The sequence below is a fragment of the Ceratotherium simum genome, chromosome 25, assembly GCF_057802395.1.
Source record: "Ceratotherium simum simum isolate JZ-2026a chromosome 25, ASM5780239v1, whole genome shotgun sequence".
NCBI classification, from domain to species: Eukaryota; Metazoa; Chordata; class Mammalia; order Perissodactyla; family Rhinocerotidae; genus Ceratotherium; species Ceratotherium simum.
In genome coordinates this window covers 9,283,927-9,311,911 of record NC_141924.1, presented here as the reverse complement: position 1 = coordinate 9,311,911, position 27,985 = coordinate 9,283,927, and the positions used below count along the sequence as shown (strand labels likewise).

General features: G+C 54.2%; 1 protein-coding gene across 4 annotated transcripts; it reads right to left on the bottom strand.

Annotated features, from left to right (window-relative positions):
- Positions 1 to 3: 3 nt before the first annotated feature.
- On the bottom strand, positions 4 to 27,092 carry RANGAP1 (Ran GTPase activating protein 1). 4 transcript variants are annotated; one of them, XM_014793245.2, is made up of 16 exons: positions 26,864 to 27,091; positions 24,059 to 24,208; positions 19,097 to 19,224; positions 17,814 to 17,873; positions 15,008 to 15,187; positions 12,377 to 12,511; positions 9,468 to 9,626; positions 8,222 to 8,335; positions 7,708 to 7,807; positions 7,538 to 7,622; positions 6,034 to 6,223; positions 4,724 to 4,843; positions 3,348 to 3,450; positions 2,640 to 2,728; positions 2,250 to 2,371; positions 4 to 1,031 (listed from the first exon to the last, which is right to left on the bottom strand). In XM_014793245.2, exons 2-16 carry the CDS (start codon positions 24,168 to 24,170, stop codon positions 962 to 964), a joined length of 1,767 nt encoding a protein of 588 aa, XP_014648731.2. In that variant the 5' UTR covers positions 24,171 to 24,208; positions 26,864 to 27,091; the 3' UTR covers positions 4 to 961. The 4 variants fall into 4 exon arrangements, with proteins under 4 accessions (XP_014648731.2, XP_014648729.2, XP_087304991.1 ...); XM_014793243.2 differs by lacking the exon at positions 26,864 to 27,091 and adding an exon at positions 24,832 to 24,934; XM_087448865.1 differs by lacking the exon at positions 4,724 to 4,843 and having other exon boundaries at positions 26,864 to 27,092.
- Positions 27,093 to 27,985: the final 893 nt, after the last annotated feature.

Sequence of the window (27,985 nt, the reverse complement as noted above, 5' to 3'; positions counted from 1 at the left end):
CACTGCTGCCACACACGACTTTATTTGTGAAGTCCTGGGCACAGCCCAGACACACACAGAGCACGAAGGGGAAAGCACAGGGCATGGCGGGGCACCTGCAGCCCAGTCCAGTCCCCACCTGCCCCTGCCCAAGTCCTGTAAGAGCACCCGAGATGCAGCTCAGGTACCGGTGGGCCGTGCCCCACCCCCAGACTGGAGAACAGGTTTGGACCTGCCAAGATGCCCCCTCCAGCTTGGCCCCCAGACCAGTCACAGACATCTCAGCAGCCAGAGGACGGCCCCACTGGGTCCAGAGCCAGCGCCATGGCAGGCAAGTCCAGCTCCAAGACCCTTCAGTGTCTGCCCACTGGCTTCTCTTCCTGCCCACAGTGTGGGCGCCACTCCACGGCCCCACCTGCGGCAGTCTCTGCCCCTCAGGCTGAGGAGTCAGCACAGCAGGGATGAACGGTGGGGACAGCAAGGATAGTGGTGGCTGCAGACCAGGGCTTGGTGACAGGAAGCAGCCACCAAGTGAGCGGCCGCAGGTGGAGCAGGAAACAGGCCAGCCACTACACAGTGGGGACAGCACACGGACAGCAACGCCCCAGGCTTTGGTGCAGCCCAGGAGGGTAAGGCAGGCAAGGTGGGTGGGGACAGCCACCAGGACCTCGAGCCTGAGGCACAGATCAGCGGAGTGCCCTCAGATGGCAGGGAGTTTAATGGCAGAGCAGCTCGCAGCCCTTTCACCTGGGGGCCAGCTCCCCTCCAGAGGGACCAGGGCCAGGTCCGCAGAGAGACATTAAAAACTCAAACGCCGACAGGAAGCACACACCTGCACAAGCACCACACCGACAGACATACTCGGGGGACTGACACGACACACGTGACAAAGACCCTCCCTGCCTATGGCCAGAGTCATTCATCCGAGTCCCTTCCCAAGTCACTGGTCCAGGCCAAGGGATGGGGAGAGGCCGCTTCGCATCTAGACCTTATACAGCGTCTGCAGCAGACTGTGGCGGGCAAAGGAACAGGATTCCAGGGCGCCGTTGGGCCTGCGGGGAAAGAAGGGTCAGTGGGCGAGGCAGACACCGCAGGGGTCTGGGGAACTCAAGCTACAGCAGGGCCCATCTCCCAACTGCGAAGAGGGGTGGGGGCCATTTTTGAGGCTAGAAATGTGCCAGACTCAATTTTTGTAATTCTCACAATAACTTTGGCAAGGGAGATGTCAGCCCCCACCTTCTGCATATCAAGGGTAGGGTAGGGATAGGGGTGGGGTGTGTATGAGGCTCAGAGAAGCAGGCAGTGCTCCCAAGGCCACATGGCCCAGGGCTGGCCGGAATGCAGGCCTGCCCAGTCAGGAACCTAGGCCTCTGCTCTCCACCAGACAGCCTCTCCAAGGGCCCTTCCAGTGGGCACAGGGCCAGGGAACCCTCAGCAGCCACTAGTGGACACGTAAGACTAGGCCACTGGAGTCCCACCTGGGCCCTCATAAGTAATGGGCTGACCACTGTTGTCATCAAAATCATCCGTCTCACTGCAGAGGAAGAAACTAACGCAAGATGCCGGGGGGCATGAGCGAGTGTAGGGTACAACCAGGACCCACAGCCCACGGACACCTTACCCGGTCCAGGCTGGCCTTGGGATCCCAGACCATTTGGCCAGGAGCTGAGGGAAACGGGGCATGTATGTCACTCAGTTGGGCAAACGGGGAGACAGAGGCCTGAGAAAGGCCAGAGGTCGGCTGGGGGCCACACAGGGCACGAGCATCCCAACTCATCACTGGTGGGCCCCAGGGTCTGGAGGCTCCTCGTTACACGACTGTGGCCAGTACCCAACTGTGCCCCAGGACCCTCCAGGTCTCCATGTCTCTGAGCATTTGGCGTCCCCAGGGGAGGGCCTGTGGCTGCAGAAGACCGGCGTGACCAGGACCCCTTGGCCTAGATTGCTGATGGGAATGTCCCAGAACTGCTCCTAGAGATATCGCTGAGTGCAGGACCTCCATGAGCAGTGTGACCATGAGCAAACTCCTTAACTGACCCAGTGCATGTTTCCTCATCTCAAAAGTGGGGGCCATTACACGTCCTCTGTCTGTCTCACGGAAAGACACTGTCCCTGAGCCCCGTGTCCTCAGCTGGGCACAGGGGAGGAGGCCTCACAGGCGGTGAGACCCAAACATGGATGCCAAGAGCCCGGGAGGCGTGAGGGCCTCTGATAAGCCTGAGTGACAGGCCAGGGAAGCCTGCCACGTGAGCCAACAAGGGCGCACTCACTTGGTCACGAATGCCAGCAGCAGGGGTGCGAGGGCCTTGGGGAAGTAGTCCTGCTGTACCATGTGGTTGAGCGCCATCAGAGGGCCATACAGGTTGGCAATGGCCTTGATCTTGTCTTCACTCTGCAAGAGGAACACACAGAGCAGAAGGCAGGGTGAGCTTCGAGGTCACCCGGGGGGCCCTAGGTCTCCACCATTCAGCCCCTGCTGAGAGCTCCATGGCCAGGATCAAGCTGAATCCCATCACAAAAACTGAATCTGCTTAAGCAGGCCTAGGCCCAGGGACGGTGTGGGTGAGGGGCCCCAGGGGAGTCCAGGTGTGGGATGGGGTTAGTGGGCGGGCCAGGGCAACCTCTAGTGCACTTCCTCCCTCCCCTCCTTCCAGCCGCACCTTGAGCAAACCCATGTGGATGAGGAGCCTGGTGAGGAAGGCGTTGGAGTTGAAGGAGGATGAGCTGAAGGCCTTCTTCATCAAGGCATCTGCAAGGCAGAAGCAGCATGGGGCAGAGTGCTTGTTGTGGCAAAGGGCTGGTCACAGGCCAAAGGGCGCACGGCCCCTGCACACAGGCTGGGTCCTGCTCCTGCCCTCATCAGGAGGTGAACACAGGAGGTAGGACATGGGCACAGGTACCAGACTGAGGGGACAGTCAGCACTAGAAAAGGGCTCGACCTACGGGCTGTGACACCTCGGTCCTTCCCTGTCCTGCCTCACCCACTAAAACGGGCTTCAGGGGGCAGGCCCTGTGGTGTAGCGGTTAAGTGCGTGCGCTCCGCTGCTGGCAGCCTGGGTTTGGATTCCGGGTGTGCACCAACACACTGCTTGTCAGGCCGTGCTGTGGTGGCGTCCCATATAAAGTAAAGGTAGATGGGCACAGATGTTAGCCCAGGGCCAATCTTCCTCAGCAAAAAGAGGAGGATTGGCAATGGATGTTAGCTCAGGGCTGGTCTTCCTCACACACACACACACACAAAAAAAACAGGTAGGAGGGGTCAGAGAGCAGTTCACACATCAGCACGGTAGCAGAGGGGTTCCGGCCACTATAAACATCATCTGAGCCCTGGAGCCTGAGCCATCCACACCCCACCCTCCCCACGTTACCTACTGCATCCTGCACCGCCGTCCTCACGGTGGCTTCATCCTTGAACACAGACGACACCTTCAGGAAGGCGGAGACCACTTTCTCCGGGTCAGATGTGTCAGTCTGAGGACACAGAAGACAATGGCTGGTCACCAGAGGCCAGGGCACCAGGGCTTTGGCACACCATGGATAGAGGCCTTGGCAAGACACGGGCCTCTGGTGGGCAATGACAGGTCCTGCCTCGCCCCATGCTGTCCCCTCAGAGCCAGGCACAGGCCTGGCCCACAGAAGGTGTGCAGCACAGAAAGAATGAGAGAATAAGCGTTACAAACCATTCTCCCTGGGACCCAGTAATCCCCTTCTCATAATCTAACCTGAAAAAAAAATCCAGAACATAAGGAAGCTTACCTCGACTTCAATGAGAACACAGAAAAGTGGAAACAATGTGAATGTCCAGACACAGTGGATTGCTTAAGTGCTACATCCCCTCTCGGGGTAAACGGCATGAGAAGAAAGGTTCTCATGAGATCGCAGGTTCAGATCTCGGGCGTGCACCGACACAATGCTTGTCAAGCCATGCTGTAACAGCGTCCCATACAAAGTAGAGGAAGATGGGCACGGATGTCAGCCTAGGGCCGGTCTTCCTCGGCAAAAAGAGGAGGATTGGCATCGGATGTTAGCTCAGGGCTGATCTTCCTCACAAAAAAATTAATTAATTAATTAAAAAAAATAAACATAAAGGAAACTGGCCACCGCCCAGCCAGCTCTGGGAGCAGCCTGCTTTATTTCTCTGTATTTATCATTTAACCTCTTTGAGCCTCAGTTTTTCCATCTGTAAAACAAGGGCAACACGTCTACATCTCAGGTCACCAAGAGGATTAAATAAAATCATTGCCAAGGACTCAGAACAGTGCCCGGCAGACAGGAGGTGCTCGACAACCATCTCAGACTGAATGAGCGAATGAATGAATGAATGAACTAACTAACAAGTGAGGCTGGAGCAAGAGCCCACAAGCACGTGACCGACACAGGTGCCCTGGGCAGGACGGCTATTCCAGAAGCAGCTGGCCCTACAGGACGTGCAGAGCGAAGCCTGGGTGGGTGTGCCGGGAGCATCCTGGGAGAACCCCCTCATTCCAGGTGTCATGGGGGCAGTCAGTGTGCCCCTCCACGCAGCCCAAGCGTGTTCGCAGTGGGTGCAGTCATCCACAACCACCGGAGGTGGGCGGGCTGGTCACACTCATTTACATCTCTATGTATTAGAAAAAAGCCACCTGGGAGCACACCCGCACCCCAAGCTGACAGAGTCCCCTCCCAGCCCCGTGCTGCTCGTCCCTTCACTCTGGCAGCTCCAGCAGCTACGCGCAGGCAGGGGTGGAGTCGGAAGCTCTGGTACCTGTTGGGCTATCAGCACAGAACTCTTGGGCCCGAGGCGCAGCAGCTTCTCCGGAGAGGGGAAAGCCAGGAAGGTGGAGACGTCTACAGGAGGCGGGGAGGACAGCACGGGAGCTGGTTCCTAAGGGATGGGCAGCACAGGCAGTTTTGTAGAGGTCCAAACCCAGACCCCTCACCCAGAACATGCGCCCCTCACTCTAGCCAGTGAAGGCTCAGAGTCTAGAATTCTTCCTCCTACTCAAATGCAGTTCCCCACAGGGTGGAGGGCCCACAGATGCTGGCCCTGGCTGGCTCCTAGGACAGGAGCCTCTGGGCTAGGGGCAAGTCATCTCCCTGGGACTCCGAGAGCTGGCGCAGTCAAATGGATCCTCACCATGACATGCAGTGCTCCAGAAATGACTCAAGAGGTTATGTGAGGGCTAAAGCGGACCCCACTAGGAACTAGAGACTTAGCCTGGATAAGCACGGCTAGTGAGCATCAGAGACACCTACAGAAAAACTAACACCACCATGCCATTTATTGAACTGCTTCTACGAAACTGGAAAAGAAGCCAAACTCAGCATGAGTGTGGGGGTCCTTGTCCAACCCAAAGTTCTCCAGAAGCTTTATTTGGGAACCTATGAGGGAATAGACGAGGCAGCCCTAATTCCACCAGCCTCCCGGCCTGGAGGCTCAAGGGACACCAAATGACCAAGCTGGGTCACGGTCCTAGCCAGTCTCTGGAATGCCGGGCTGTCCCTACCCAGTCACCAAGATGGGTAGAAAAAATAATTTCTATTTATGGTTTTTTTTTTTACCTTATTCTTTTAGAAATACTTACATATGTTTTATAATATACACAATGCAGCAGCATTATATGCGTTATAATCATGTTGCAATTCATAAATGAATAAACACATCTATACTGACTTATATATATATATATAAACATATATATATTCCACCCCCCCCAAAGCCCCAGTAGATAGTTGTATGTCATAGTTGCACATCCTTCTAGTTGCTGTATGTGGGACTCAGACTCAGCATGGCTGGAGAAGCGGTGCATCGGTGCGCGCCTGGGATCCGAACCCAGGCCGCCAGTAGTAGAGCACGCACACTTAACCGCTAAGCCACGGGGCTGGCCCTATACTTGACTTATAAATATAAGTACATTGGGATGATTTTCTTTTTTTACTCAGAGGAGCACGCAATCAAAAATAGTTTGTGGCCACTGTGCTTAAGTGGCTTCCACACGTATCACCCCCCGAAGGTGTCTTAAGATGACACGATCAGGGGACCAGGGCTCTGATCCTGACAAACAAGGAACTCACCCCACTGTTAGGGTCCAGAATCTTCCTTGATGGTGTGGTTGACTCCTCTCCTTGCTCTTGCTGCTGTGGCTCTTCTTCCTCCTCCTCCTCCTCTTCCTCTTCTTCATCTTCTTCCTCCTCCTCCTCATCCTCTTCTCCTTCCTCCTCCTCCTCCTCCTCTTCCTCCTCATCATCCTCACCCTCATCATCACTGCAGAAGGTGAGTTTGCTAAAGCAAACCCTCCCTGCCCAGGGGCCCATGCTGGCTTCAAGGCCCGGCTCTGTGAGCCCATAGACCCCAGGCGGGCAGGCGGAGCAGAGGCTCCCAGGGTGGGGACACCTGGGTCACCGGGGAGCCCATCATTCATTTCTCATCACCCAGGGAGGCCTATTCTGCAGACAAGGAAGAACCAGATCTCATCCCTGTCCCAAAGGAACGCACTGTCTCACTGGTGAGACAGAGAAAAAGAAGATAACTGTATGTCACAGCTGGGGCCCAGAGCTTGGCAACAATACTGCCCAAGCTGAGATGCCCAGGACCATGCCACCCACATCTCACTGACCACAGGAAGCTATGGTTGGTGGGGAGAGGTGGGACTTTCCCTGCCCCCTGAGGAAGGCTGTTCCATTTCCCCAGGAGCTCAAGAGGCTCATCTTTGAGCCCCCAGTTCCTAGTAGCAGCACAGGGCCTAGTGCTGAGGGGACACAACGGAGGATCTGACAAGTGAATGAAGCCGACACAGATATTAGAGGGGCGAGGGAGATGGGTGCTGATGCCCCGAACCAACTCTTGTCCACGTGGAGGAGGCAGCCCTCCACCCATGCCTGCCTCCATGTGGGCTCTGCAAATCCAGGAATCTCTAGCTCTCTTTCATCAATCTCCTCCTTTCTAGAGTCAGTCTCCAACACTGACTGATTTTTTTTGTTTTTTCAATTTATTTTTTAATTTTTTAATTTTATTTATTTATTTTTTCCCCCAAAGCCCCAGTAGATAGTTGTATGTCATAGCTGCACATCCTTCTAGTTGCTGTATCTGGGACGCGGCCTCAGCATGCCCGGAGAAGCAGTGCGTCGGTGCGCGCCCGGGATCCGAACCCAGGCCGCCAGCAGCGGAGCGCACGCACTTAACCGCTAAGCCACAGGGCCGGCGCCAACAGTGACTGATTTTAAGAACAATCCTGAGCCACCTGCATCGCTACCCTGGCCTCACCACTACCCCCCCTTACCTGGCAGCATCAGATCAACGGTCGTCCCTTCAGAGGCCTCCCCACCTCACCCGCTCTACAGGGTGACCATTCTCAGCCCCTTATCTGTCCTTTTGCTGAAAGTACAATAACTGAATTATTCTGTCTCGTTTCCTGATCCCCCGCCCACTACAGTGAGGTCCCGTGAGTCAGAAACCTTGACTGTCTTATTCCCACACCCCTAATGTCCAGCACAGCAACTCACACATAGCAAGGGCTCAACCAATGTTTTTAGAATAAACAAAAGTAGAAACAAATGGGCCATGACCTGGAGTTCCTACCTGAGGGACGCCAGCACCTTGGCCATGTTGAAGCCATCCAGCACCTCCTGGAGCTGCTCACAGCCTTCTTCTCCCAGGGTGTTGCCTGCTCATGGGGGAGGGAACAGAGGGTCAGGACGGGCACCAGGGCCCGCCCTGCAGGCCTGTGCCAAGGCCACCACCCCTGTTACCATTGAGGTCCAGTTTCTCCAGCTCAGCCTTGTCCGCCACGGCCTCGGCAACGGCCAGAGCAGCATCTCTCTTGATTTCACAGAATGACAAGTTCAGCTCCTAAAATTAAGAGGGCCTACTCTGAAACCTCCATTTCCCACAGAGGGTAAGGCAGGCTCTGTCCTCCAGCTGGGCAGAGTAACACTAACGACAAAAATAATGCCATTTCCCCAGCGACAGGCCAGCTACTCAGTGTGTTTACTTGCACTATACTATACCGACCTACGTCGCTCCCCTCCTCCCATTTTAAAAATGAAGAAACTGTGGCTCAGAGAGGTGACGAGACTTGCAGAAAGAAAATCAGAGAGGCAGGGATGTGAAAGAACTGGGCTATGAACCCAGCCCCACCCGCCTTTGAAGACCAGACCCCCTGCCACCCCCCACACACACCGCCTCTACCACCCATGGCGGCTACCCCCGCATGTGGGGGAAGCCTAGACCCCGGAGCGAAGAGGGCAGCAGCCGGGCCGGCACCTTCAGCTTAGGCAGGCCCCCGCGGACGGCATCTGCGATGGCAACGGCGCCCTTGGAGCGCACCAGGCAGTCCCCGAAGTTGATCACCTCCACCTGCCGCAAGGACTTCAGGGTCTGCAAGGAGGCGAGGGCCAGGGTGAGGCTGCCAGCCTCACCCCAGCGCTCCGCGAGCTGACGGTACACCCTGTACCAGCCACCACACCCTGTCCTCTTCTGTACCCAGCCTGGCCTCCTCAGCACCTCGTCAGTTCTCGTCATCCCCCCACTGGCCTCCCGACCTCTGGCTAAACCCCCTCCACCCCATTCCCGTGTCACAGCTAGAACCCTTTTCCCCGAAGCACAAATCTAACCACATCACGCCCCTGCTTAAACCCTCCATGGCTCCCTATTATAGGAGACAGCCTCAAGGAGTCAGCAAGGCCACAGGGTCCTGCCTCCCACTCTCTGCCTCCTCCAGCCCCCAAACACACCTTGAACCCTGGTCACTTCAAACCAGGACCAATCGAGCAAGGCCCCCTCCCATCTCTGGGCCTTCCCACATGCTGCTGATCCCTTTGCCTGAAACACCCCTCCCACCCTCTTTGTCCAAAGAAGTCCACTTGTCCTGTACAACTTAGCCAAAATGTTGCCTCATCCAGGAAGCCTGCCCTAAGTCTGATTTGAACTTCCTTTGTGCTCCCCAACACTTGCACACATCTCTGCTAACACCCCACAGCAGCAGGACTAACCTTCTGTCGGGTCATGGAGCCCTGAGAGCCCTCCCACCCACAGGCCTGAACCTCAGCCAGCGACTATGTTCACGGCCCTGCACTGTCACCCATTAGCCACACCCTTCCCTCTTCGAACTAGGGGCTCCTCAAAAGCGGAGTCTTTGACTCAACTCTGCGTGGCCCACACTTGGTACAAGGCCGGGCACTAGACAGGGGCTCAATCAACAGCTGGAGAAAGAATCAATGAGGTTAACTACTCAGGCTGGAGCAGCTTTCCGTGTAGCCTCTGAGAACAAAACCAGCACCAACGGCTGGGGCTACACGGAAGCAGCTCAGGATGAGGGCGGTGCGGACACTCAGAGCTGCCCAAGAAGGACACAGTGAGCTGGTGAGATACGCCTTGTGCTGGACACTTTCACAGGGGTTGGACCCAAGGGGTGCACACCACACAGGCAGGGAGTGGGGCAGAGCAGCCACCCGCCAAAGGGTTCACTGCAAAGGCAGCAGCCAGACCCTGCCTACGGGGCCCGCCTCACCTTGGCCATGGCCACAGCGCCCTTCTCGGTGAAGGTGTTGTCGTTTAGGTTGATGACCCGCAGCAGGGGGTTGATGGCAAAAGCCTGGGCCAGGGCGGTAACGCCAGGGTGATTGATCCCATTCTGTGGCATGTGGACCTCCTCCAGAGTCCCGATGATCTGTGAGGGGCAGGAGGGAGAGGGCAGAGAGGTGGACCCCCGAGTGCCAGGGGCCAGCCCAGGGCCAGTGACATCCAGCAGGTGGGATGGCAGCACGGGCAGGGGCTTGTCCGTGGATGTTTTGGGGTTCTGGGCACGGCTGCATCTGACCCTCTCCACCACCTCATGAGGGAGACCTACCTGGGATTAGAATCTCCACCAGGTAGAGAAGAATAGGGATCAGAGAGGCTAAGTGACTTGCCCAGGGTCACGCAGCTCTGAACACAGGTTCCTTAGTCTGGTGTCCTCTGCACTGTGGGGATCCTGGGCTCTGGCCCCATAGTCGGCCATGGCCCTTCTCTGCAGAATGCAGCTCCACTTGGCCTTTCTCTCTTGGGGCACTCCCGCCCTATCTATACAGTATGACTGGCGGTCACGCCCTTTTTTTGGGGGTAAGGAGAGTCTCTCCTAACCCACCTAGCCCTTTTTCATCTGGCCTTTTGGCACCTCATTCTCTCCACCTGGAAGAGTTGGTTTCCTTATTTGTTGGCATTTTCTCGACAGGCTCACTCCTATGCATTCTACAGCTCTCATTGTGGATGCTTTCTCCCCCAGGAAGGCTTCCTGGATTCCCCCAGGCACTGTCTAGTACTCTTCCTATGTGCCCCCAGAGCACCCTGTCCCTATTCTATCACGGTGGTCATCATCCTGGAGCATCAAAGCCACCTTTTCTTGTCCACACCCCATCAGCCCCCAAGCTCTCCCGGAGAGGCCCACATCCCGATCTCCACTGCTACCTGGGGTGGAGGACAGGCCCGGTATAACTCTGTACCCAGGCACCTTCTGTTGTCCTGGGGCGCCCAGCACAGCATGGGGCGTTCACAAATAAATACAGGCAGGCCAAGTGAGGCACATTACCAGTCAGGGCTTCTACATATTTTCTGTGCCACGGGCCCTTCAGGCAGTCAGGTAAAGCCCCTGGGCTCTCTCCTCAGAATGTTTTTAAATTTTAAGATAAATTATATAGGATAACAAAGGAAACCAATTCAATTGGAAGACACTTATCAAAATATTTAGAAAAACCCCCAAACGTGTGCTGTAGTAATAGATGTAACTTCTTATTACGGCACTGAATAACGAGACCTAGGGGCAGGTCTACCATTGCCGTAACCGTGATGTGAGAGAAAGATAAATATTTCTATACATCTGTAACAGCTATAACTTGACATGAACATATCTGTGATTTCTATCGGTAACAAAGTCACAGAAATTTCTAAAAATGCTGAGGTCTATTGTCTCTATTCACAATTGAAAGTAATACTACACTTTAGCTATGTTAGTGATAATTAGCATGCAATTTTCCCCCATACATGTTTAAAGACTCCCCGAATTCTATCCATAGACTAGTGGTATCCCACAGACCCCAAGTTAAGACCCCCATTCTAAGAGCACTAGACGACAGCTGCTGAAGGCCCAGCACGTGGAGGGAAGGGGTGCTGCGAAGCCATAACCTGTAACATCACGATGGTCACGAGGATGGTAACATGGGTCCCCCAGCTCCAGAGGAGGGGGCAGGAGCTCCCCTGCAGCCAGGGGTCCACTAAGACACAAGGCACTTCTCCCTGCAATGTGCCCCCTCTGCTGGAGGCAAGTGACCTTCAGCAGGTGGACCACCTTAAGTGGCAGGACCGTGGGGGACGCTGCTCTGGCGTGAGTACAGTTAATGCTGCTAGAATACTGTTTGCCAAAGAAAACATTTAAGTTAAGAGGAGGGGGACTGCGGCCGGACCGTGGCTTAGCAGTTGAGTGCGCACGCTCCGCTGCTGGCGGCCGGGGTTCGGATCCCGGGCACGCACAGATGCACCGCTTCTCCGGCCATGCCGAGGCCGTGTCCCACATACAGCAACTAGCAGGATGTGCAACTATGACATACAACTATCTACTGGGCCTTTGGGGAGAAAAAGGGGGAAAAAAAAAAAAGGAGGATTGGCAATATATGTTAGCTCAGGGCAGGTCTTCCTCAGCAAAAAAATAAGAGGAGGATTGGCATGGATGTTAGCTCAGGGCTGATGTTCCTCACAAAAAAAAAAAAAAAAAACAAGAGGAGAGCAACAAATCCCACAGTTCTCAGCCCCAGGGGGCAGGCACAGCCCTCTCACAGAGCTCACCAGCAGGGACTCAGCAGTGTCCTGGGAGGAGGTGGGGGGCAGCTGGGAGTGGGGAGGAGAGTGAAGGGGAGGGGGCGGTAACGACACCCGAGCGTGCTTCATCCCGAGCGTGCTTCATCCCGAGCGTGCTTCATCCCAGCACCGGGGCCGCTGCTCCTATCTCCCTGTCTCAAGGGCAAGTCTGATCGTTTCCATCTCTGTGCCCTGCCCACTAGACGGGACTCTGACCCTCAGGGGTCCCTGCCCAGGCCAACACCATGCCAGGCTGTGGTCAGCACTCACACTGCTCTGACACCACCACCCCCGTTCCTGAGCCTTGCAGACATCACTCCCTGCTCCAAGCAGCCTCACAATCTTCTCAGACAGTGCTCCCAGGAGCCACCGCCAATTCACCTGCGGGGGTGGGTCACGCAACTTTCCAGATACGCGTGACAGGAACTCTGCCCCACTCTAAGAGGAGCTAGCAGGCTCAGAGAGGGAGGGCGACTCACCCCAGGTCTCTCAGCTAAGTTCCAGAGCTGGGATGCACACCCAGGTCTGTTGGCCTGCTAAGCTTAGCCAGCTTCAGTGCACGGTGGGGCAGGATGGGCAGAAACCACTCACCCCAAAAGCTTCTGCCAAGGCAGTGGCTCCATCGTTCTCCAGGCGGTTTCTGCCAGCCACAAAGACCTTGAGGGCCAGCGGCTTGCCTTGGGCACTGGATTTCCGGTGACACTCAGTCAGAGCAGCTGCCAGGATCTGTGGGGGAAATGGCCAGGAGCCCAGGCCTAAGGCAGGAGGCACTGGTCTTCAACATCCCACGCCACCCACTGGTGGTGGATACAGGGACAAAGAACTGTCCAAAAGCACAATGGTCACAGCTCACACATGCCCAGCACCTTACAGTTTACAAAGGGCTTTTACAGCTGCCACCTCATTTGTGCGTCCCACCACCCTGTGGAGTTTGGCCTCATGTTAGAGAAGGGGAGATCAAGGCCCAGAAGGAAGGGAGGCACTAACTGAGTGGCCAACTTTAAGACAGGTCCCAGGGAAGGGGTTTCACAGCTCACTTTACTGTCATAAGCCCTCTATCAGGTGGGGACCATCATGATTCCCACTTTCCAGCTGAAGAAACTCAGGTTCAGAGAGGGACAGAAACTTTCCTGTGGTCGCTAAGCAAGTGGCAGACCCTTGACCAGAACCCAAATCTTCTGGCGTCTCTGCCACAGTCCCCAATGCCTAAGGGGAGCTGGTCAAGGAGACCAAGGCCCTGCCGCACCCATCTGATACACACCTGTGCCGAGGCCAGCCACACAGCAGAGTCTCAGCTGCTGGGGGTAAAAGCCTAAGACCCAGTTTGTCCTGTCCTTGGTGTGGTGCCAGGACGTAGCTTCTGCCCTGGTGACACCACAGAGCAAGTGTTCAAAAATGTTGGTTGGTCGGTGGGAATTGGAGAGACAATGGAAAATAAGATATAAAAGATTCACAAGAAGTGCAGCAGGACAGAAATAACATTCATAGAGCATCTTATAGATCCTGGGCACTCGCAGCAAAGGGACCTTCACACCTTCTCATTTTAACCGCAAAACGAGCCTGAGGCGCAGGCGGTATCAGCCTCTCTACAAACAAGAAAGCTGAGGCTCAGAGAGGTAAGTGAATCGGCCAAGGTCCCACAGCAAATACCCAGTGGAGCTGTGACTGGCAGGCGGATCAGTCTGAATGCACACAGCTCTCTGTCCTTGGGGGAACATAAGGGTGTGACTCCAGGTGGTGGCGGAACATAGGGCCACATCTCACTCCCATCTGAATCCTCTGGGCTCCTATTCCCATGGTGCGTGGCCCACGGGCCATGTTAATATGTTCTGGCTGGAGGGCATGGATTCCAAAGGAGCTGGAGGCTTTGGTTATACACCCAGGACCCGGTGCCTGCAGCTCCCAGGAGGTGCAGCTCAGAAGGCCAGCACCCAAAGGTCTTACCAAATCAGTGGTGAGGGAGGTGACAGACAACTACCAGTCAGATTCTGAAGTGGTGCTGGTCTGTCCGGGAGGCCCCTGGCCCGAGGGTTCAAACCTCCACTCCAGGCAAGGGCGAGGCCAGACGACCACCAGCCAACCGGGGAAGCTCGGAGAGCCTCAGTTCCCCAGGACTGCCACATGGCGGAGATGAGACGGATGGAAAACTGAGGCGGTTTACAAACAGGACTCTGGCTCTCCCAGCACATCGTACTCCAGGTTGCGCTGGACCTGTTTTATGCCTTCACATACACACAGCTTATTGCCCAATCAGCCTGGGGGAGGGCTGGCTGACACGGACATGGGAGCGTGCCCCTGCTCTCCTTCCCACCTCTCTCCTCCTCTGCAGGGAGGCCACTCCGGCTCCTCAGCCTGTGGCACTGTGAGCATCACACAGGTTCATCTTGCTGCTCTGACAGAGCCGCATGGACCCAGGTTTAAATCCCACATCAGTCCCCCACTAGCTATGTCACCTGGGGCACTCGACCCAAGATCTCTCAGCCCAAGTCTAGTTATCTGAACAACTGGGGTGGGAAAGTTAAGGTAAAGCACAGAGATGTCCCCAGTCGCTAGCAGTTCCTGTGTCCCAGCCCCTTTCTCCTTTTGGTCAGAAGATGAGGAGAGGAAGGGGGACAGGAAAGCAGACTGGATCTTAGCCTTTCTAGAATCTAGGCCTAAAAGACACAGGTTGGACGAAGAAGAGAATAAACAGCGCTGGCCTCCCTTGGTGCAGGCTCTGGGAAGAAAAGAGCCTCCTTTCTACACTGACCAGCCTGACTTGCTGGCAGGACAACAGAGACGGCGGAACAAGGCCCTGTCCGGGAACAAAGGTGAGCTGTGACGTGGGCTCCCTCCTCACGCACAAATTCCAGGCCTCATGTAGCTCTGCCAGTTGTTCTGAGGGTACAGCAAGTCTTGGGATGCTCCAAGCCCCGCATTTTACAAAGCCAGTAGGTCAGAGTATGTATGCAACACTGCCTCCATGTTGCCAAGGCAACATAAGAACTGGAGATGGTTGCCTGGCAACCGCATCTTCCTGAACTCCATCTCTTCTCCCCACTGGCCACAGGCTGCTGCCTTTGAGGCCTTTCTCCTTTCAAAAGAAAAACAACAGGCCAACCAGCCCAGACAGTGGGTAGTCAAGGACATATACTTCAGACAAATGTAAATGTAGCAAGGGACTGGGCTGGGAAGGAGGGTGAGAGACAATGGGGACGTGGGGGAAGGGGCCACTACACCCACCTTGCCGCCACCAATGCCCATGCCACAATTGTTGAGCTTCAGTTCGTGCAGGGTGAAGCAGGCGGAGCTCTTGAGCAGGGCCTCGAAGCCTCGCACACCATCAGGTCCGAATGCATTGTCACTTAGGTCCAGTTCTACCAGCTGGGCCCCGGCTGTGATGAGTCCCTCCCCTAGTGAGATCTGGACACAGAGGAAGCTCACGTCAATTTCAGACACCTACCAGGTGCTGCTCCTATGCCAGGCCCTGCCCTCAGGGGGCACCCTGGCTAGTGCAGAACTGGGAGAGACATAGACTATTTCAGTACAGAACTGTGTTATATACTCAGGACCAGAAACCCTGCAGAGGGCTCTAATTCAGCTGGGGCATGGCTCCTGGTGTACATTGGGTGGGGTCAGGGAAGGCTTCCTGTAGGAGGTGGCACTTGATCTCAGTCTGGATGAGAATCAGACAATCAAATATGAGAAGATTCCAGCCAGCAGTAAAATCATGAGCAGAGAGAGGCAGAATGAAGCAGCATGCATGTGCCTGGGGCAAGCAGTTGGTAGACTCCAGAAGAGGTTGAGGCTGGAAGGAAAGTGGGATTTGGCTAGAAGGGAAGCAAGGAGTCAAATCAGGCAAGAGTCTTGAACGCCAAGCCAAGAACTGTGAACTTGAGCCTGAGGGCAATAGGCTTTCAGGGGGATGAGGGACAGGGAAGACATATCCCCCAACCCTGAGGAGAGCAGACTGACGGGCAGAAGGAGGCTGGAGGCTGAGTGCCCACCCAGGAGTGAGAGACAGTAATCCAGGCAACAGAGGAGGATGCTGGCTGGCTGGTGTTGTCGGAGACAAAGGAAAGGAAACCGAGCCTCAAGTCGGTTCCGCAGACCTCACAGAGGGTGGGAGACCTGCAGAAGCTGGGGATTCACTGGATGTGTAGGAGAGAGGGAGGCACCAGAGTTTCTGGCGGTGACTAGGCAGATGCACATCTCCACGCCACAGCCCAGGATCAGATGTGGCAAGAAGATGCTGAGCTCTCCTGGGAACTTACTGGGCTGGGGATACCTACAGTCCCCCAGGAGAAATGGGAGAGGAGAGGAGGCTCCGCCGGACTGGGGGCAGAAACGGAGCTGGGCGTAGATGGGGCGGGTGGCTCACGGCGGGAGGAGCGGGGAGAGGAGACACTGCCCTCACCTGCACCACGGACAGGGCAGCTGAGACAGTTTCCTCTGTCCTCCCCATGCTGAATCAACAGTGGGGGCCAGTCTCTGGCTCCCTCGCCTGCAGGAGAAGGCCCAGCCCCCGGTTACGGGGCCCCACCTGACCTCCAGCCTCAAGCGGCCAGAGCTGCTCAAACCCTCTGTGCCCACTCCACCTTCCCTGCACTTCATGCCTTTCCCCAACCCCAATTCTCTCATCCCCATTCTGAGATGCATTATTCTCACTAGTAATGTGGGAATAAGAATACCTCCCTCAAAGTTTGAGGAAATTAAATGCTAAAACTTAGGTTAAATAATGTGCACGGAGGCCCACAGCTAGAACCCAACAACTAAGTTTTCTTCACCCTCTTTTCTAACTTGAAATCCTTTTACTTACAGTCACCCAAATGAATTTACTTAACCTGCATTCTAAACCCTAGCCTCACCTGGTTCTTGTTCACCCTTTGAGGCTGGCTGGTAACTAACCTGACCAACTCTCTGAGGGCTTCCTCGATCCCCTACCCAGAGAGCACTCACTCCAGGGTCCCCATTAGGGCACAGCCTGGATGACCCTTAGTTGTTTGCTGGACTGAGGTGCATGAGAAATGAGGGTGGTGCACGGGCGTCTCAGAAACCCTAGTGCTGGCTAGATGAACGGAGGCCTGAGAAGGCAGCCCCAGCACAACCAGGGTGAGGGCCTCAGTAACATGGACGATCACACCAATAACTGACCGAGAACCCTGAGGGGACCCCGTGTGCTAGGCCTCGTGCTAGGAGGACACACTGAGAGGCTGCTCATTGCCAGCTCTGCCTCCTTCCCTTGAGGCCCAGGCAAGCCGTGTTCTGTTCTGTTCTGTCACACACACACACCCACAGACACACATGCCGTGCGTGGCTGGGAACTTGACTCAAGCCAACTGAGCACCAGCAATGGGGAAATGGAGGCAGAAGGAAGCCACCCATGATGAGAATCAAAGCAAAAATAGTGGTATGGAGGGGCCGGCCCGGTGGCACAAGCGGTTAAGTGCGCGCACTCCACTGCAGCGGCCCGGGGCTCGCCGGTTCGGATCCCGGGCGCACACCGACGCACCGCTTGTCAGGCCATGCTGTGGCGGCGTCCCATATAAAGTGGAGGAAGATGGGCAAGGATGTTAGCCCAGGGCCAGTCTGCCTCAGCAAAAAGAGGAGGATTGGCAGACGTTAGCTCAGGGCCGATCTTCCTCAAAAAAAAAAAAAAATAGTGGTATGGAGCAAGTGAGGGGCTGGAGGGAGATGGGGTGGCCACAGCGGGCTGCGTGCAGACTGAGGTTGTGAGGGAGCAGAACCTCATGGTGCAGGGGAGGAAAGTGCCAGGACAAGACAAGTAACCATTTAGGGAGCAAAATCCACAGTGGGGCCAATCCACACAGCTCAAGAATGAACCCAGTGAATCACTGGGCCTCCCTGTCGCACAGGGTCCCTGACTCCCACCTACCCGGCAGGACACAGGGCGGATGCTGTGCTTGCCTGACATTCATTTCAGCATCTCAGTCACCCAGAGGGTGAACAAAGTGTGAGAAAAAGTCCTGGGGATTGCCAAAGGGGACCCTGTGCCCAGGGGAGGGGAGCAGCAGCCTTGTTCACTTACCAGGGCTGGTGGGATCTCGGACCGCAGCCTCCCCGTGAACATGTCACTCCAGTGGCATCGCTTCGGAAGGAGGAAGAAAAGAAGAGTTAGCTAAGACCCTTAGAGGCGGCCTGCAGGCAGCACCTCATCCTTGTGGACTTGGACCACCAAGCACTACAACACTTAATTTGGGCTGGACCAGCTCTGGCTGAAGCTGGGGGGACCTGGAGGCCCCCAAGGGCCATGGTGGCTCAGGAGAAGTGTTAGGAAAACCCCTGATTTGTCCAACCCTCTGGTTTTCCAGAAGGGAAATCAGGCTGAGAGGGAGGAGACTGGCCCCTGGTTCCATGGGAAGGCAGTGGTAGGACCAAGCCACCAGACTCCTGACCCAGTGCTCCTTTCCAACACCTGTTTCCCACACGGTGTGGGCTGCAGCAACATGTGACATGATTTTGAGTGGCAGAGGAATAGAAGAGTAAACAATACAGGATCCAGCAGCGAGGAAGTTACTCTTTTTTCAAGTCTCATGACTCTTCCGAGGCTTTAATACGCTCATATGCACTGGGAGTCTAGGAAAGGGAGCATGCAGTGACATCCTCCTGACGTTTTGAACGCGATACTCCACCTTTCTCACAGAGGATCTTGAAGGAGTGGTGTCCGTGGAACCCACTCTGGGACACACTAGAAGAATCTTTGTGTCGACCAAAGAGGGGCACCACTTGGATCTAACCTTTAAGAAGGAACCTGCCATTCAGCCATGAGGAGTGCAGTCAACCAGCTGCTTCTGGCTGCAGCACCTTCCCAGTCCGCCACAACATCTAAGCGGAGGCCTGGGCATCTCTGCCCAACACAAGACTCCTCTGTACTGGGCAATCTTTGCTCTGGAGCTCCTCAATGGGCAGGCTGAGCATTTGTCAGAACAGCCTCAGCCCGAGGCTCTCACTGCCCAATTCTGCGCCCTTCCCTCCTCACAGGTGCCAGATCTGCATCGCGAGCTGAAGGCTCTCCCTGGCCAGTTCCCTGCTTCTCCCTTTATCTTTCACACATGGTACCTGATACACCTCTTACATTCCTAACACCATTTCAGCGTCTGTTACTGGAGGACCCGAATGGACACATCACGTGGAGAGAGGGGCTCTGGCCAGTGCTGTATGCTCCAGGGAGGCCAGAGCAAGAGGAGCTATTGGTGGTGACCACCAACAAGGCAAGGGCCCGAGGGGGTCTGGAAACAGGTAGGGGCTGTGATAGTGTGAGCGGAAGCTTGTCCCCAACCAGTCTGGGCCTGCTCGCCCTGAATATCTCACCTTCAACTCAGACTTCTTCTCCAAGGCCTTGGCGATGACCCTGGCTGCTTCCACACCCACCGTGTTGCCCTCCAGGCGCAGAGCCTCTAAGCCGTCAAAGTCTTCAATCTCTTTAATCACATCCTTGGCTGCCCGGGGACCAAAGAACAAAACCTTAGACTCTTGGAGTCACGAACAGCTGAGGCAGGAGAGAGCTCAGCCAGCACCTTGTCCCTCACAACTCCGATGGCGATGGTGTACCCACTGTGTGCCAGGCCCTGGCTTACAAAGGAGAACCAGACAGGCTCACAGTCTAGCAGGGGACACGGCTACACAGACAATTTCTCCGTCGTGAGTGTTAAAACAAGGCACGTACGAAAGGCTTGAGAGCCGAGGGAAAAGAGAAACTGGCTGCTTGGGGCACCTTGTGGGTGGTGTGTGTGGAGCCTCCCAGAACGGAGGGTGCACCAGGCCAAGCAAGGAAATGGAACCCAAATCAGAGGGCCAGCAGGCATGACAGCACGAAGGCTTTCAGTGTTAAATGATTCATGTGTGGGATGCTCGTTACTGTATTGTTTTATTATGATGAAAAATTCCAAACAAACAAAACGTCTACCAACAGAGGATAGGTTTAATTCACTGGGGTACATTATACAAACAGTTACACTAATATCATGATAAATGGTGACGCAGGTGTTTACTTGACTTGGAAAACATTCATGTTATAGTGATAAGTGAAAAATGAGATTATCCAATGGGGTTTGGTCTGATCATACTTCTAAAGTGTTATATGTATTCGCGTGCACACGCGCGCGCACACACACACGACAGGGTCTAGGATAGAAACCAAATAATAAATAAAGCAGGTATCTCTAGGTGGTAAGATTATGGGCGACTCTGAGTTCTTCCATCATATGCTCAATATATTCTCAATGTATCAGGTTACAAAGCAGCTTTTAAAGTATCTGTAAGTATGATCCCAATTATTAAAAGAACAAACAAAAAAAAGGAATGCAGCTACATTTAAGGGAAAAAAAAAGACTGGAAAGAAATGCACTAAAATTAACAGTAGTTACATGCGTGAGCTGTGTGCAGATATATTTTTTTCCTTCTTTCAATGTTTCTGTAATCTATAAGGAGCATGTATTAATACTACGATCTGAATAAAAACACACAGGCTACATGAAACAATTCTAGTGCGGCTGGCACAGGACGGAGTGGGGTGATGTGGTAGGGAAGAGATGGAGATGTGTATGGGAAATAAAAGGTGAACTTGACCTTCTAGGCTACAAAGACCACAGAAGGGTTTTCAGAAGGCTTGTGACTTGCAACATGTAAGGGCTCCCTAAGAAGCTGCCCAAGCCAGGGGCCTTTGTGCACATCTTTCTCCCTCTCCCCTCTGCTGCAGCAGCACTTCCTCAGAATCCCTTGCTAACCTCCAACCAGGTCAAATCTCTACTCCACAGGTTTCCCAGCCCCCGATCTCTCATGTGCAGCCTGTGACAATTTTACACTCATCTGAACAATTGCCTGATCATTACATGGAAACTTTATTAACACCATGTTCCTCACTGGGTCACGATCTCCGTGAGGAAAGGGACTCTCTTTGCCTCTGCTTGTCACATCACCCAGAGATAAGCACTTAACATTCTCCACCGCATCTAATAAAGTAGTTACTGTTACGTCTATTTTACAGTTGGGTAAATTGAGACACAGAGAGGGTAAGTAAATGCCTACTAAGGTCACACAGCTAAAAGTGGAGACCAGCATTGATTTTCCATTTCACGACAAGGAAGGCTAGACAGGTATAAGCCACCACTTTCTAGAAGGGGAAGCTGAGGTTTCAAGGAATGAAGCAACTCTGCCCAGGAGTTCAGGGAAAACAGCAGAGTCGGGCTTTTGGACTGGTGTTCCAAAACTGAACCTATGTGCTCCTCCCCAAACCCTGGCTTCTGTGCACAACCATGGACTTTAGGCAGCACCTCCCCCCCAGAGAAGCCCCTCCCCCATCCCCCCTCCCGGGTGACCACTCTGGAGCTCCAACTTCCAGTTGCCCAGGCATCCTCTGCAGCTGGCACCCAGGGCAAGGGCTGGGATGACCCTTCACCCTTTGGAAGACCTGCTCCAAAAGAGAGCTCCCTCTAACATCCCAGGACTGGCCAGGTCACTGAGGAGAGAGGAGGCTGCTCAAGGGAATGCTTATGTAGCCCTTAAAAGCAAGGTGACAGAGAAGCCAGGGCCCCAAGGGAAGACTTAACCTCTGCTGTCTAAGTGCCATAAGCACAGAGATACATAGGTACTGCGCTTCCCACAGGTTCAGCCCTGGGGAGAGTCACAAGCACAGAGCGAGCCTGGAAGGAAAAGCACCCAAACGGGAAGAACAGGGACAGCAGAGGGTGGAGGTCACAGCCTCTCTCACTTGGTTTTCAATCCAAATAGAGCTAAACGTAACTTAAAAACAGGTTAGGGATGGGCCCCAACCAGCCCTGAATAACCCACTGTCCTGAGGCTGTGCGGCAGGGATTTCTCTTTTCAGCCTCTACCACCCCACAAAGTAACAAGTTCCAGGTGTTTATTACTCTGCCATGTAAAGCAGAAAGGCCTCTCTTTGGTCCTTAAAATGACTTACTGGGGAGAGAAAAGGGCCTTGTTCTAATCATCAGCTTCATGGCCTCCTCGCACAGGCCTTTGGCCTCCCCAGACCACGCCAGCTCACTCCCAGCCAAGATGGAGTCCCTTTCTGGGCCCATAATTAGGCCGCCAGGCTCCTCAGCGCAGCATTCAAGGGCCTCTGCCCTGGGCTCCCTCGGGGAGTCTGCTTTCTTTTCTCCCAAGCCCACCCTATGTGTCTCAGCTCCTGTGCCTAACTCACGTGCTTCTCCCTGCCTGCAGTGCCCTTTCTCCTTCAAATCTTCTTCAAGGACAGTTCAAACACCACCTCATCCAGGGAAACTTCCTGTGCCCTCCTAAGGTAAGAGTGATCCCTTTCCCCCACCTTACTTCCCAGAGCTTCTCTTCACGTCTCTCGGAGCATGTTTCACCCCTGCCTCCTGTTACTTATTTGGGTACCTCATTCCTATTCCAGGTTAGGAGCTTCTCAGGGGCTGGGGCTGTGAGCTGGGCATCCCTGGTGACCTATAAAACGAGAGGAGGCACAGCCAGCCTGTGCTGGTGAAGTGGGTATCTGCACAGACTTTAGGGCCAAACCTGAGCTCTAATCCCAGCTCCACTACTTACAGCTGTGCCCTTAGGCAAGTCATATCACCTCCCTGAGCCTCAATTTTCCAATCTGCAAAATGGGGATTTATTTAATGAATGTGCTATTAAAGGCTACTCATTGAACACTGTCTCAGAGTGTTAAATGCCATATAAATAGTATCTCAATTTATCCTCACAAAAACCCTTGACGTAGGTGTCATCCCCATTTTGCAAATTCATGGGGCTGGCCCAGTGGCATAGTGGTTAAGTTCACGCGCTCCACTTTTGTGGCCTGGGGTTCGTGGGTTCAGATCCCCGGCACGGACATACACACTGCTCATCAAGCCATGCTGTGGCAGCATCCCACATACAAAATAGAGGAAGACTGGCACAGATATTAGCTCAGCGACAATCTTCCTCAAGCAAAAAGAGGAAGATTAGCAACAGACATTAGCTCAGGGCCAATCTTCCTCACCAAAAAAAAAAAAAAAAAAGCAAATTCATGCTTACTGAACTGAGCTGAATGTCTACTGAGAAGCACAGGAACAGGGCTTCAGCTGTACCTCTGTTAAAATCCTGGCTCTGCTGTTTACCAGCTGTACGACCTTGGGCAAGTTAAGTCTCAGAAGTTCTTTTTCTTTATTTATAAAACAGAATCATTTCTACCTCCCTCCCTCAGGGATAATGCAAGGATCAAGAGTGATAAAAGCACAGGGAGGAACTCTAAGTTTTAATGCCCTGTAGAGACGTTAGGAACATGCATCACCACACTCCCAGCAACCCAAGGACTCGAGCAGTCTCTGACGCAGCAGAGGGGAACAAGCCTGCCTACACACCAAGAGAACCAGGCAAGTCCAGACCAGTTTCCCCGATTGGGCCAGAACCTCAAGAGGCCTTATAAGCACTGATGTAGGTGCCCTCACTTCCAGATGCCAGGAGATTATTCAGAGGTGATCAGTGCCAGCCATGCATTGGCCAGGGATGGAAAGACGGGGTCTGCATTCTGGTTTCTAGCTCTCTCCAGTTCTGGTGCCGGTATACAGACAAGAGCATCCATCCCTCTCCCAGGGGCACCCAGTTGCATGGACCAGAACCTCCCAAGAGAGCCTGGGTTGCTGTTTTAACAACATGAGGCTCCATGAAGGCCTCAGCCCTGGGGAAGGCGACAGGTATTCCCAGAGCAGCTTGGGATCATAGGGGTGTAGGTAGGGGTGGATCTGAAGTAAGAAGTCAGGGGCTATATGTTGGGACTGCCGCTAACTGTAGTCCCTCATTGCCTACCATCCCCTCCAAGAGATAAAGGGGCCCTTCCCACCTGCCAGCCTGACCTGTCACCGGCAGGGATGCCCACCACAAACAAGAAGACTGGCAGGGGGCCAGCCCCGTGGCTTAGCGGTTAAGTGCGTGCGCTCTGCTACTGGGAGCCCGGGATTCGGATCCCGGGCGTGCACTGACGCACCGCTTCTCCGGCCATGCTGAGGCCGCGTCCCACATACAGCAACTAGAGGGATGTGCAGCTATGACATACAACTATCTACTGGGGCTTTGGGGGAAAAATAAATTAAAAAAAAAAAAAATTATAAGAAGACTGGCAGGGAAGCCTGTGTGTGCTCATGGGCAAACCATCTTTGAGCCTCACTGTTAGATAGGCCCAATGATACCTCACAGAGCTGCTAGGACAAATAACGTCATGTAAGGTAGCTCAAAGAGCCTCATGAGCATTAGACTAAGTGCTCATTCTCGCACTCCCTTTCCTTCCCGGGGCCAGCCCCCGCAGGAACTCACCATCTTCTGCAGTGTTGAGCTTGAGGCTCTTGCCTTTGAAACTCAGCTGTCCCCCGGCCACCTGGGTTTTGGCTAGCGTCTCTGCCAGCTTTGCAATGTCTTCAGAGGCCATGTTGGCCACGTTCGTAGGCTCCTCCCGCAATCTGCAAACTGAGGAGGCCAAAGTTTCATTAAAAGAGAGGAGTCGGGCCGGCCCCATGGCATAGCGGTTAAGTGCATGCACTCCACTTCGGCGGCCCAGGCTTTGCAGGTTCGGATCTCACACGCACCGACGGACTGCTTGTCAAGCCATGCTGTGGCGGCATCCCATATAAAGTAGAAGAAGATGGGCACAGATGTTGGCCCAGGGCCTGTCTTCCTCAGCAAAAAGAGGAGGATTGGCATCAGATGTTAGCTCAGGGCTAATTTTCTTCACCAAAAAACAAAACAAAACAGAGGAGTCTCCTGGGGCCCCCTGGTTGGGAAAGGCAGGATAAGACATCAGCCTGACCCACCTCCTCCTGCTATGGAGACCCCAAGAGCTAAACCACTGGTAGAAATGAAAACAGCATTAGAGAAGGAACAGTCTAGAAAGGTGGAGAAGGTAGCAAGAAAGCAGAAAAATCATGTTTAGCCTCTGAAGAGTTACAATTTCACTACACGTCCTCCTCTGCCAACTGCGCCAGCTGGGACACCTAGCAAAGCCATGTAAAGTTGCCCAGTTCCTGGGCCCCCAGTGAACAGCACCTGAGTCCCAGGCCCACAGCTGCAAAGAGTCTGCCTCAAGCACACACCTGTCTGATCATCTTGACTGCTCTCTGTTTGAGGGTCCCATTCCTCAAACAGGACATAGATGGCTACGGGATCCAGGTCGTCCATCCCAGAGAATGCCCCACCACCCACGCTGACATGACTCCGGGGGTGGGGCCCAGGGGTCAGCCCACTGCACGTCTGGTTTCAACCCTGGCCAGGAGACTGGGCAGCGCATGGCAGCCAGACCTCAAGGGCTCCTAGGAGACCTGAGATCTCTACATCACAACAGTCACCATCACAATAGACCAGGGGCAGAGCTGCTGGAAAAAGGAGCTTCCAGCCTGGAGCTCAGCAGACTGGAAGAAAGGACCACTCAGTTTTCCCAAAGAGGAAATGGCAGGTGATCAACAGAGACCAAGAAAGACTGATACAGGGACAGAACCAGGAGGTGCCCACCGAGATGACTTCTTATCCAGAATGCCTAATCCCCGAATCTACTCATCAAGATACAGTTGTGATAGCTCCCCACCCTCCTACTCCCGCAGGCTTCCTCTGGGCTCAAACAGCCAGGTTCCCACTCCCTTCTCCTTACCTGAATCCTCACCACCCTGGTTTGTCTGTCTATACGTCTTTAGCAATATGCATGAATTATTCTTCTAGGTAAGGAGACGTCCATTCACTCATTTAACAAACATTTATTGAGTACTACTGTATGCTGGACATTGTTCCAGGTAGCAGGAGTACAGCAGTGAATAACACAAAAACCCTGCCCTCTTCAAACATATGTTCTAAACAAGATATTTAGTATCTTAGCCAGTGATAAGAAGAAAAACAAACAAGGAAGGAAGGCAGTAAGAAATTTCTTGGAGGGGTTGCAATTTAAAGTAGAATAGTTAGAGAAGTTATTATTAAGAAAGAAACAAAAACTTGACAGATATCAGGGATTGGGCCATGCAGATATCCGGAGGAAGAACATTCTTGCAAAGGGAACAGCAAATGCAAATGCTGTTGTGGGGGATGGGGGTGGTTTAGAGGTAATGCAAGGAGGCCAGGGGGGCTGGAGCCCAGAGAGGGATGGGGAAAGGAGGCAAGAGATGAGAAAAGAGAATTAACAAGAGGACTAAGTCACAAAGACCATTTTAAGAACCATGGTTTTTACTGTGAGTGACAAGGAGAGCCACTGGAGCGTTTCTAGCAGAGGACAGACGTGATCTGACGTTGTGTTTTTACAGGATCACTCTATCTGCCACATAAGGCCTGGCATTTAGAAGGTACTCCAAGAATGACGCGCTGAAACTGAATAAAAATTAGCCTGAAACCCCACCACCTCTTGCAGTTAAGCGATGGGACAATTTGAGGCTAGAAAAATGGTGGCGGGGCCTCTGATGGAATAGGAACACAGAACCTCTCAGCTGGAGTGGGGCCCATTCCTCAGACCAGTACACACACACACACGATCCACTTTAAAGACTAAGAAATCGAAGCACAGAGAGGTGAATTGATTTGTCCAAGGTTTGCAAAGGGTCAGCGGCAGAGCAAAGACAAACGGTACACACAGTCCTCTCCCTTCTTGGCAGAAGCGTCGCAGGCTTCCTTAGGCGCACACCCATGGCTCCTGCGAAGCGTTCGCAGTGACTCACGCCGATCCCAGGCCCTCCGCGGGGGTGGGCCCCTTGGCAGGCGGCGGCGAGGCAGCAACGCGCGAGTGCGGGCGGCAAATGACAGACGGGCAGCGCGAGGCCCATCTGGGAGCCCCGGCGGACGCGCACCGCCCCTAGTTGACACCGACGCTAACAGGAGACGCCACTGCTGGCAGCTGGGGCTGGGCGGCCCGGGCGACCGAGACGCCCTCTCTAATCCTTAGTTTCCCTGCTTGTGACAGGGGCCAGAGCCCCCCAGTACCCCCACTCCCACCCGCTCCGTACTGGGCCGTCGAAGGCTCAGGGGAGAAGGCCGGGAGCGCGCAGAAGGCGCTCAGGGGCGCCACGCCTCCCTCGCCCAGTTCCAGGGCGGCGCCGCCCCCGCCCCCATCCCAGGCAGGTGACGGGCAAAGGAAAGAGACCCCGACCCTACCGTGAACAAGCGGCGGCGCCACCGCGTGGGGCGACACGAGCGCGCGCGTTCGCCCGGCGGGGCGGGGACTGATTTAGGGTCCGGGTCAGGTCAGGTCGGGGTAGCCGCCTCCGAGTCCAGCGGTCCCGATGCCCAGCCCGCTCGTCCGTCAGCTCTCCCGGCGGCTCTCGCCACTCGCCTCTGCCTCCGACACCACCTGCTCTCCGCACGGCGGCGGATGATGGCGGAGGAGGAGGATTTTGAAAGCCGGCAGTTTCTTTCCTTTGATTTGATTTGTTCAAGGCTCAGGCCGGCTTCCCTTCCCCCGCGCGCGTGGCCTGTCGGGCATGGTAGTCCAGTTCTCCAGCGCGGGCGCGGCAGCAGCGCGCTTTCGAACTACCAGTCCCGTGATGCACCGCGCTCCACAGCACCTCCGCCCGCTGCCTCTTCGCCCTCCCTGTTCGGCTTCTGGCTCTTTCTCGGGGAGACCACAGGGCGGCGTTCAGCCGCGAGCTCCCATGGAGACTACAATTCCCTTAATGCCTTGCGGCCTAGCAGTCTCAGCTTTTCCGAAAGGGTTAACGTTCACGTAACTTTATTGACAAGGCTGGTACTGTGGAAGGCATGCTGCTGGATCTTTTCAGCAAGAAATGGGTATCTATTTCCTGAAGGGAAAGCCTCGCCTGTTTTGACCCATGAAATTGAAAGGACATTCGAAGCCTTCCACATAAATAGCCACAAACTAATTGATAATTAAAAGGGAAATAATAACCCTATAGTAGAGAAACTGCGACACCACCTTAACCGAGTGGTCCGTATTAACATCAATGACAGGACAAACTGACATCCATCGCACACCTTCCGATGTGATGCACTGAGAAGGACACAGCATCACCATCCAGCAGCAATGCATAAAATTAATTTAATCATGAGGAAACAGACAAACACAAACTGAGTCACGCTGCAGAGTAACTAGTCTATACTCTTCCAAAACTGTGTCATGAAAGACAAAAGAAAAGCTGAGGAACTGCTGCAGATTAAAGGAGACTAAAAAAACATGACAACTAAATGCAATACATGGTCCTAGACTAGATCCAGGAGTGGGGGGAGGGAACTACTATAAAGGGCAATATTGAGACAATT